Here is an 11,055-nt window from a genome sequence, read left to right as displayed (position 1 = left end):
TAGATGGCTGGCATTGAGCTCTCGCGCAGAGACATGTAATACTCAGCCTAGATGTGAACCCAACCCACATTTACGTCACAGTCAACTCGACGTACCAGGATAGGAATGTGATGGAGTAACAATATTAGGGAATGCAGCGACACTACGGCTCTTGTCCCCTGCAAGATCAGCAACAATGTTTAAGATACACGGTATATTTACAGTGTTAAAGATCAGGTCGCTGATTTCATACATATTTGAAATCATTACGGGTGAGTCAATGTACCGGAGGTGGCACATATGTAAAAATGAGCTATGTCTACTTGATCAATCCAGAAGTTCTTGAGAAATGAAAATGAAAGAGCCCCGTAGTTTTACCCTTCTTTGCTTGCGAGCGGGAAAACGTACGGCTACGACTCAGGGAAGACCTGTGACACTTGGATTAATAATCCATCCGCTTTTACTACGCCAATGACCTCGGATTCTGTGGTATGGATGTCAAGAGAAACATCGATGGCACTGGCAACCCCAAGAATAACCTTTTCAAAAAGTAGAGACTGTTTTCAGCAGGCATCGGCTTGCTGGGTCTGACGACTCAGGCGGGATGCATGCACTGGAAAACGTCCAAAGAAAACCATTCAGTGCAGGCAAAACGTTTTAGAGTTTTTGATGCGGTTGGAATTGAAAGCATGTGTACAGCATGTACCCTGAAATTTATCACTGGATTTCGATGACCTACCTACAAGATTCGAGAATGACTCTTGACGATGTGAACAATGGCCCCCAATGGTTGTGGCACTAGTACGCTGAAGGATGCCGCCCGATGCGACGAGACCCCGCACTTCCAACGTGGTCTCGGAAATACAAGGAGCTTACTTCTGCGGGCCCACGTATGTAAGCGAACGACTGTTCGTTCGCATTAGTAGGCAAAACGTCAACGACACTTCTCGACCTGATATCTTGGTGTGCTGCGTCCAGAATATCTGAAGCCAAAAGCCCCAACCATTCCTACCCCAGCCCCTTTCGAGTGCGGCGGATCTGAACCGGGAGGAGAAGCGGCTCCAACTGGTATCAGGTTCCACTGGAGGTGCCACGTCCCATATCAGTGCACCGTTGCACAGGTTGTGGGCACGGCAGCGTCCCGTCTTCCAGCTCCCAGTCTCCACGGTCACGCTTTACTTGGTATATCCGAGGCAATCCCCAACGTGCCGGCTGAGGACCGAAAACAGACATTGTAAGTAGCCGAATGCCTCTGCGTCCGCTTGATTAACGCGTGAGGGTGTAAATGATGCGTGCGAGTCTTTCCGTCACTCACCCCGTTGATCCAGTCTCTGGCATTTAATCAGAAGCACCCTAACTATCAGCGCAGTGCGGCCAGACAAAAGATATCCAGAGCTGGAGGATGCGCAGACATTCCATTTGGGCGTCCGATCTTATCAACTTTGGGCTGCCGCCGAGGAAGAGGCCGAGATAAAGTTCAAGCTACAGAGCTCCCCACGTCCCGACCACTGAGACCCGGGATCTTTCGGCATCCTCTTGCCACCGGCCGCACTTATCGCCACGGTACCAAATTGCTTATCTGTTGTGCAGCGCGAGTTGCGCTGTGTTCCCAGGACGGAACTCCGGCTCAACCCTCGTCACAAGATGGAGCGGGTGTGCAACCACTGCGATCAATTCCCTCAAGTCCCGCCACTGGTGAGGAACTTTTGCCTATGATGTGCACGGGCAGGTCAACTGAGGTGATTATCAAAGGAGCAAAAAATGATGTAAAAGTCGGAAGAGATCTGGTCAAAAGCCATCCAGGCCGCTCACGACTGAGCACGTCAGGGGAAGGATACTGTTGCGACTCGTCCAGATTAAGGACCCACCCCCACACTAACCGACAAGGAGACAAAAAGGTCCTCGTCCCAACTCGTCATTGGTAAGTCACGACTCACGAGTCCGAGGTTCGTCAAATCGGCCAGCACACTGAAAAGCTTTCAACCGGTGGTCTCGACACTTCCTTGGCGACGCTTCTGCACAACCTTCCCGTCTGGGCGTTTGCTTGTATGTGCCACAATGTAACTTAACCTGGAATTGCTGCCGAATATGATACGAGCATTGCGAGAACACATAGCTTCGCATCGCCACTTGCTGGGGGAGAAGGAAATCAACCACCAACAAGGACAGCCTGCATCAGGAAACTCCTTATCACGTCAGTACGCGTAGAAATACACCTTCCTAATTGCGTGTAGCTTCATGTGTTGATGAAGTGACATTCCAATTTACCGGGCCATTGGGTTTGCATGAGGATCCCTGTCGGAACTCGGACGACCCTGTCCAACGCAACGTGTGGCCGATAATTCGGGGCGGACCTCCCCAAGACATCCAATCGCACAACACCCCCTCCCATTGCACCATCTGTCCCGCCCAGCTTCGCGGGTTATCGCACCAGACATCTGTACCTTGTGAAGACAAAGGTTCCAGAACGAAGGTTCCGCATCATCTATGTCCATGTACCCAGTCTGTGAAACTGCCAGCAGGGGTTTTAAAAGCCTTTATAGACTCGACCGTCGCCAATGCCACCAGAAGAGCGTCTTGGTCCCACAACTCTCCTGGACATCGGACGGTCCCATTTGCTTCCCCAGATAGCGGGGTCTTTCATCTTTTCTCGAGCCTCAGTCCTTCGGAGGATTCGACACAGCAGCCATGCCAGCCCCAGACCCTGTTGGCGACACAATCGTCGCCGGGGTTCTCAACCCTGTTGAAGGGAAGATTGTCTCGGTGCCGAACCACGCGGCCATCAACGAGAAGGCTAGTTTTGATGATACTGGTGCTGGCAAAGAGTTGGAAGCTGAAATTCAGGCTGTGCCCCCCCAATCGGAGAGTGGCAGCCATGAAAAGGACAATGCCAGCGAGGAAGTTATCATCAGAACTGGAGCAGACGCAGCCCAGCACCTACTGCCTCTCCGAGATGACTTCCAACCCTCCTTGACATTTCGCAGTATCTTCTTGGCCACCTGCTTATCCGCTTTTCAAGCTGTCATGAGTCAAATATATACGGTACGTTTACCCCCGCGAATTCCCTCGAAGGAGGCGGACGAAACGTGTTGACATTTCTCCTTCGTTGCAGTTCAAACCCACCCAGGTCACCATCTCGGGAACTTTCATCGTTCTCATTGCCTATTTCATGGGCAAAGCATGGGCCAACTTTCTCCCCCGAGGCGATAAACTCCAAGCTCGGTGGAGGGAGAAGGGTGGAGAGGGAACGCCTCCTCGCTGGATTCGGACCGTCTCATTTTTGAACCACGGCCCTTGGAACTTGAAGGAACATGCTATCTGCGCCATCACTGCAACATCTGCGTCCAATGCTGCTGCCAGTATCACCGTATTTGCTGCCCAGGACCTCTTCTACGACCTTCCTCTCAGCCCTGCGACCGTTGTGTTGAGCGTTATCTCCATCGGACTCTTTGGCTACGGAATCTGCGGCATCATGCGACCTATTGCTGTATGGCACGTCGATGCTGTGTACTGGAGCACTCTGCCTACCGTAAAGACCCTTCAAGGACTCCATTGGCAAGATTTGAAGAACTCAAAGCCATTGAGGTGGTTCTGGTACAGCTTTGCAGGCATGTTTGCATATGAATTCTTCCCGGCGTACATCTGGCCCTGGCTCAACTCAGTGTCAATTCCCTGCCTTGCCGCGATGCATGCGACGGGTGCCAAAGCTGCTACTTTGACAAATCTCTTTGGCGGCTCTATCAACAACGAAGGACTAGGCCTCTTCAGTCTTTCCTTCGACTGGCAATACGTAAGAGACACCCAATACCATGGCATGTTCAACTCTCTAACCTCGCCCAGATCACCTCTTTCAACACATCTCTTCCTCTGGCACTGCAGGCGCATGCGGCGCTTGGATACTTCGTCTGCTTTATTGTGATGCTGGGTATCTACTACTCCAACGCTTGGGATGCGAAGTCTCAGCCATTCATGTCCACTCGCCTCAGGTCTGAAGATGGATCAGCGTATCCAATCACAAAAGTCTTTACTGGTGGCGTGCTCAATAAGGAGGCGCTGGCGACTTACGGCATTCCGAGACTCACGGGTAGTTTTGCGTACGCAATGTTCATGGCAAATGCTGCCGTAAGTCATGATCTCAGCGGGGAAAGCCTGTGAACAATCTAGAAAGATGCTAATGACTGGTAGATTGGCGCTCTCATTGCTCACTGCTTTCTGTTCTGGGGCGGAGATGTGGTCAATGCTTATAAGAGCGCCCGAAGCGGACGGTACGACGACAGGCACCACGCACACATGGCAAAGCACTACAAAGAGACTCCATGGTGGTGGTATGTGGTGGTGCTTGTTCTTAGTTTCATCCTCGGTATCGTTGTTGTGACCACCCAGAACATCACCCTTCCGGCATGGGCATACATCGTCGCGTTGCTGCTGGGCATCTTTATTGCTCCTTTGGTATGTTGAATTCACAACGAGGCAGTCCTGTTGCTGATAAGTTCTCAGAGTACCATTCTCTACTCCCGGTACGGTAATGGCATCGCAACCAACAACCTCTCAAAGATGCTTGCTGGACTCCTACTCCCTGAACGTCCCATCGGGAACATGTACTTTGCGGCTTGGTCGCACAACGTGATTTCCAATGCCGTCACTCTATCTAATGACTTGAAGATGGGCGAATATCGTGGGTCATGGCCATAGTTATATTTGAAAGTCTCACTAACGTTCCTCTTAGTCAAAATTCCTCCGCGCGTTATGTTTTTGACCCAAGTGTATGGAACCATATTAGGCGGGTTCATTAACTATGCTGTCATGATTTCCATCGTCAACGGTAACCGGGAGCTTCTTGTCGACAGCAACGGTAACAACGCTTGGAGCGGTGCGACCATGCAGTCATACAACACCAATGCGACCTCCTGGGCATTGGCACACTACCTGTATAAGATCGGTGGCAAGTATGAACTGGTTCCCATCGGCTTAGGAATTGGTTTTGGCATTGTTGCCCTTCACAGGCTCGTTGTTTACGTGAGTAATACCAGAAAGCACTCGTATATCAGTCATTATGTCATAGACAGCGTTGAAAAACTAACCTTCACGCCAGTTCGTCCCCAAAGTTCGTGGCTTTTCGTTATCTGAGATCAACTTTCCACAGTTTATCCAGTACGCCGGATTCATTCCCTACAACCAGTCGCAGACTTGCGTCATCTTCAGTCAAATCATCGCCGGGTTTTTCACACAGTTTTATCTCAGGAACTATCGCCCGCGAATTTTCAGGGATTACTCGTATCTCGTGACTGGCGCAATGGACGGCGCCAGCCTTACCGTTCTGTTCATTCTGTCCTTTGCTGTCTTTGGGGCAGGAGGTTCTTCAAAGCCTTTCCCAACTTGGTGGGGCAACAATGCGGATGGGTACTACGACCTTTGCCCGTCATCGGAATAAGCGTGCATCTCTTGAACACGCATCGGTACCTATTGGGGAAAGATGGTCTGAGGTTATGGAAACACTTGATCTATGCATCGCCCATCTTTCTCTAGGAGGCTCTTGCTGTGTGGTCAAGACATGAAGCGTTAGTTGTTGAGCCTGTAAATAGTTCAGGGTAGATATCACTCGTTATCAGCCCTGAGGCTATTGGTATACTTAACCATCTATCACAGGAAGAATTGGCGGACAATGCATTTCCGCGTAACCCTTTCAACGATGCTCATGGAATGATTTGAAGCACACAAAACACCTTTTATGATCCACCTATTAATCCCTTAAGAACCCGTCTTGTTTAATGCTGTGAGACGAGATGCTGCCGAAGCCTTGTAAGTCTGATTTTGGGCCCCTTGGAGGTTGGAAGCTCGGCGTATCCATGCGCCAATCGCCGGCAAGTCTATGACAGATAACTTGCCAACCCTCTAATCATGTATCAAACTACGGATTGACGTTGAAAGTGATGTAAGGAATCGCAGAAGCATCTGGAGGCATTACGTAAGTAATGTTCCAGAACTCAAAGCCACTGTGCTTGGTTAGGGGACGAATTCACAACAGGAGACTCTTGTTCACTTACTGGATGATGGAGCATGTACCACCAACGAGCCCACAGAAACCGATCTCAGGATCCGGTAGAACCGACCCTGTGGTGGTGATGTTGATGCCATCCAAATCCCCAAATCCTTGAAGATCGCGTTTGCCGCCAATGGGATTGGAGCTGACAATGAAAGTAAACATGCTTGAAAAGTTGCCGTGTGGGTAAGTCAATGTTAACCGCCCGGGATCAACTTTCACATCCATGGCTTGTTCAGTCCCATGAAGAACAATGTATCCGATGCTACCATCATTTCGCGCCCATTGAATTACGGCAGGCGACCACTGCAAGGAGTCTTGTCGGGGACCACCAAGTGTATCCTCATCGTATGACTCAGCGCCAATGGTGACGTTGTCGGAAAGCCATGCTGTAACGTTCCGAGGCGCCAAGTCGTGTGGAGGAGAAAATACCGTGGTCTCGTACATATGCTCCCCAGGAAAGGATAGGAGTTTTTGGATGACCGACTCTGGCACAAGTGCGTCGTGAAATGGTGCCAGAACAGAGATAAGTGGCGCGTACTCAAAATCGTCAGCATGGGCCATGCTCCAGGTCTGGCTGATACCCGGCGCCTTGGACTTGCCGATGAGGGACCAAATGTATACGTTGAGGATGGCGACGTATTGGTTCATATCGAACCCGTAAGTTCTATCCCATGGGCCGGCGATGTTGCGAAGATTAGCGTTGTACATGTTTCCAATGGTCTCCCATACCGCTTCAATCATACGCCCACCATTCTGGCCCATGAGAGACGATTCAGGCATATACTTGGCCCACATTGTTAGCGCGTAGAGGCTGACCCCTGCGTAGGTTGGACTGTTGAACTCAGAAAGCGTGTCGTTGCGGTCAAAAAGGTCCAGAATCTGTCGAGCGTACAGTTCCCCAGCTGCGGTCATATTAGAGTCGTTGAGCAAACGGCCAGTCCATCCAGTGGCGATAGCCCTCATGAGAGCTGGGTTGCTGTAAGATGGGTACAAGACATCATCATCCACGCCCCCGACTCGATAACTATCGCCAATAGTGTTGTTCCGCATACTCTCAAGGATGAGGAGCTGAACGTCTTCGGAAATCAGATGCCGGAACTCTTCGTAGATCACGATGAGATTGGTCCCAATGAACCCTCGCCAATTTGGGTCCCAAGAGTTGAAGATCTGATATAAAGTTAATAAACAGAGAGATGTTCCTTCTAAAAAGTAGATATACGTTCTTTGGGTATGCTGGGGATCCCACAGTTGGTTCCTCGGGATATACAGTATAGTCGCCATACCTGGGTAGCGATGATTAATCAGCACGCTGCACAATCAATAATGGAAGAAGCCGCCATGGTTACCATTGTTCTCCTGGTACTTTCTTCTGGTCCGCGATGACGCTTTTGATGATCTTGACAGCCTGATCTACGTCGTCTCCCTGATTGCGCTGGAGAAGGCCTGTTGCGTACCAGACGGAAGAGCGGGTTTCATGCTTACCCGCGGCAAGCGGGAAGTAGAAGAAGTGAAGATAGCCGGCAACAGGGTCATAAATCTTGTCCAGAAAGTTCATCGACTCTTCAAACAGGTCCTGAGTGTGATCCGATAGCTTGACTGCAGCTGCTAGCCTCACAGCAGTAAACCAGGCCACCAGACCAAACGAAAGAAGACTCTTGAATGTGGTATTCATGGTGGGTTGTCGTTTGCGTTACCTCCGTAAAATGAGTTTGAACGTGTGAACGTTGCACCTTGAGACGGAGCAGAAAGCCAGCTTTTAAATCAAGTAGTACTTGTCACGATAAGTAGCCTATGAACTATCAGACTTATTGACTATAGCCCCGATAAGTTCTTTGTTCAGAAGCCACCAGCCGAAGACCGGTGCCAGCTCTGGATCAGCATGATCACGTCCCGGGGATGGCCGGTTTACAGGAAATCTTCCCGCGCGCAATTTGACTCCATTGGTAACTATGCAGATCCGGTATCATTGTTAGGTAGCAATGCGGGGAGTCAGGTGATGATAGATGCAGAATTGCCGAGCGAGGCTGCATTGTATGATCGCCGACGTCCGATAAGAAGAGTGTGGGGATGCCGATCAGCCGTGCCCCGCCCGCGGTTCCTACGGCAAACCCGGCGAAAGCACGAATGTCGACGATTGTCCTCCGACCGGACCGGACCCGGTTTTTACCGGTCTTCACTGTGGCCTTTGCCGAGAGAGAAGACTCTAAAAAGGAAAAGAAAACATTGCCCATAATACACTGTAGGCAAAGAAGAAGTATGTCTCTTGTCTCAGAGTCCCGCAACGGGTGGAGGCAAAACTTAATTCCCAGATAAAATGATCCGCTGCTCCATCTTTCTCCTAGATAGTGAGAAGTCAATTAAGCCACGTTGAAGTGCATATCTGAGGGTCAAACCTGTAAACAACTCTTTCTCTCACAGGAACTCTATAATAGTCGTACTTTGAGATTTAGTCTGCTCAACCCAGGATCGAGAGTCGCCGATGGCGGGACCCTCAGACTTACTCTCAAATATCTCCAGCCAGCCGAACCTCGGACCGAAACAAGAGGGGTTAGAGGTCCCAACCATTGCTGTGAGATGACAGGTTTGAGCCCCTTGGCCTTAAAAGTTAACACCACCATAATAAACTATACAAGCTGGTGAAGTAGACAATCAGTGAGCTCGGGTTGTTACAAACCACCTGAGAGGTGTTTGGCCAATTCTGAGAAGAATTATGTACGTGTTACTCGGTTCATGTTTTAATGCTTCTTCCGTATCTATAGTCCACAATCCCGATGTCCGGAGTTCGCCCACCGCATGAGAGAGGCGGCAACAGGATCAGGACGGAAAATCAACTAAGCCATGAGTTCTTCTCAGCGTTTCCAGAGTTACGCGTCAATGATTTGCGCTTTGACCCGTTCCGCATCCTTCGGCGGAAGCTCAGCAAGTAAATCCTTGAGCTTCTCGCACGCGGCATAGATCTTCAGAGCTATAGCCTGCATCGGGTCCTGGTCTGTCGCAGAGTCACCATCGGTACTGGCAGTTGCTAAGATGGCCCCGACCCAGTCTAGACGAGCCTGGGAAAGCCACTTTACGGTTTCGGGCTGCGCGTGCCACCGCATGGTGTTCTCGAAATTCAGGCATGTCATGACCAACCAGTCGAAATCCTGATCCGGATGCGGAATTGGACGGCAGAGCCTGTTCTTCATCTCATCGTCGCTGTAAGCCGCCTCGACGTGGGCGATGAAGGCTGCGCTGAAGACCTGCTGGCAATTTTTTAAACTACTTTAAATAAATCCGCCGCCGCGATATTCTACTTATTATCCAACTTTTACAAACTTTTACATATTCAAACACAGAGCCCAAGTAAAATAGCGTGAGGCTGAGCTACTAAAACTACTAAAGTACATATTTGCTAAGGAAAGTATAAGCTTTCAAGACGGCTTTCCAGCCGTCGGACTCCGGGTCGCTGCTCCGGTCGCAAATATGGGCAGCGCCATCGACGAGCGCGAGGCCGGCCGGCACGCCGCGGGCTACGAGCACGTCGTACGTGTCCTGGCTTTGGCGCCACGGGATTAGGTCGTCGCCGGTGCCGTGGACCAGGAACGTGGGTACGGGCGCGTACGTGCCGGCCTCGACGTGGGCGCGCGGACTAACGGCGCGGACGCGGTCGAGGTCGGGTTGCGGCGCCGCGTTCCAGTCGGTGACGCGGCCGACTCCGGCGGCCTCGTCGTCGCGGTCGGCGGCGGCACGGGTCGGGAGGCCGTCGACGATGACGGGCAGGGTCTGGGCCTTCCAGTTCATGTGCAAGATCATGCGGCAGCGCGCGTCCTCGAGGATGCGCGGGTCCGGCAGGGCCGCGTGGGCGCCGATGACGCCGTAGCTGGTCAGGGGCGCATCGTGGACGCCCTCGAGCACGTCGAAGGCGAGGCCCGAGCTCGCGGCGCCGGGTATGTCGATGGGCGTCGTCCACCACTTGTCCGTGTAGTCGGTCGGGCAGTAGAAGCCCAGGACGGCGGTGGGGGGCGGCAGGCCGCGCGCGGGCGCCGTCCAAGCCAGCGACAGGGCCAGCATGCCGCCCGAGGACCAGCCGATGGCAGCGACGCGGGCGCCGTCGACGACGACGCCGGCGGGGCGGGCGGGCGAGTCGAGGCCCGGGAGGATGTCGCGCGCCCACGCCAGCGCCGAGCACACGTCGGCCATGGGCCCGTCGGCCAGCGTCAGCTCCGGGCAGAGGCGGTAGTCGACACTGACGGGGAGGAAGCCGCGCGCGAGCAGGAGGCGCGTCTGCGCGGGGCGGACGTCCTTGCGCGAGTAGATGATGTGGCTGCCGCCGTGGACCATGAGGGCGACGGGCCGGGGGTTGGGGTCCGGCGGGCCGTCGGCGACGGGCCAGTACACGTCGGCGTGGATTTCCAGGTTGCCCACCTTCTTGTACACAACCGTCTCCATGACTGCCTTGGCGCCGTAGCCCTCGGGCTTCCTGGCGGCGCCTCCGCCGGGTGTGGTCGTCTTGGGCGCCGTCGGGAACGCTCCGATCAGCCGCACCGTCTTGGACTCGGGCGACTCGCCGTCGCTCCACTCGACGGCCGCGAAGCCGGCGGCCTTCATGACGCGCTTCCAGTGTCGCTCGTCGACGATGGCGTGCGAGCGCCCGTCCTCGAAGCGCCACCAGCCCTCGAGCGGGCCGAACACGACGTCGAGCCAGGACATGTTGCGGGTGATCTCGAGAAGGGTCAGGGCGCCGTCGTCGCTCAGCATGGCCCGCAGGTGCCGCAGCGACGTGCCCAAGTCGCGCGTCGCGTGTATCGCGTTCGAGGCCAGCACGATGTGGTATGCCGCCACGTCCTCAGGCTTGGGCGGCTGCTCAATGTCCAGGACCTTGAAGCACATCTTGCCGTCGCCGGCGAGGTCCGCGAACTCGGCCCGCTTGGCCGCGGTGCCGACGAGGGAGGCCGAGATGTCGGTGAAGACGTACTCGAAGGGGACGCCCAGGCTGCGCAGCCGCTCGACCACGACCTTTGTCGTGCCGCCCGTGCCGGCACCGACCTCGAGGA

The 11,055-nt window shown here is 53.3% G+C and overlaps 3 protein-coding genes across 3 annotated transcripts; 1 reads left to right on the top strand and 2 right to left on the bottom strand.

Moving 5' to 3' along the window:
• Window positions 1–2,667: 2,667 nt before the first annotated feature.
• Window positions 2,668–5,410, top strand: OPT8-0 (Oligopeptide transporter 8; the record flags this gene model as incomplete). The annotated part of the gene is made up of 7 exons (XM_037317285.1): window positions 2,668–3,021; window positions 3,092–3,769; window positions 3,820–4,101; window positions 4,165–4,428; window positions 4,477–4,654; window positions 4,706–4,995; window positions 5,072–5,410. 7 exons carry the CDS (start codon window positions 2,668–2,670, stop codon window positions 5,408–5,410), a joined length of 2,385 nt encoding a protein of 794 aa, XP_037183549.1.
• A 477-nt stretch (window positions 5,411–5,887) lies between these two features.
• On the bottom strand, window positions 5,888–7,694 carry CGCA056_v002025 (uncharacterized protein; the record flags this gene model as incomplete). The annotated part of the gene is made up of 4 exons (XM_037317284.1): window positions 5,888–5,972; window positions 6,024–7,189; window positions 7,242–7,305; window positions 7,369–7,694. 4 exons carry the CDS (start codon window positions 7,692–7,694, stop codon window positions 5,888–5,890), a joined length of 1,641 nt encoding a protein of 546 aa, XP_037183552.1.
• A 1,192-nt stretch (window positions 7,695–8,886) lies between these two features.
• On the bottom strand, window positions 8,887–9,207 carry CGCA056_v002024 (Uncharacterized protein; the record flags this gene model as incomplete). The annotated part of the gene is made up of 1 exon (XM_037317283.1): window positions 8,887–9,207. The coding sequence occupies one exon, from the start codon at window positions 9,205–9,207 to the stop codon at window positions 8,887–8,889; it is 321 nt and encodes a 106-aa protein (XP_037183556.1).
• Window positions 9,208–11,055: the final 1,848 nt, after the last annotated feature.

Source organism: Colletotrichum aenigma (assembly GCF_013390185.1).
Source record: "Colletotrichum aenigma strain Cg56 chromosome Unknown KSG_Cg56_contig02, whole genome shotgun sequence".
In the NCBI taxonomy this organism is placed as follows: domain Eukaryota; kingdom Fungi; phylum Ascomycota; class Sordariomycetes; order Glomerellales; family Glomerellaceae; genus Colletotrichum; species Colletotrichum aenigma.
This window is presented reverse-complemented; position numbering and strand designations above follow the sequence as displayed.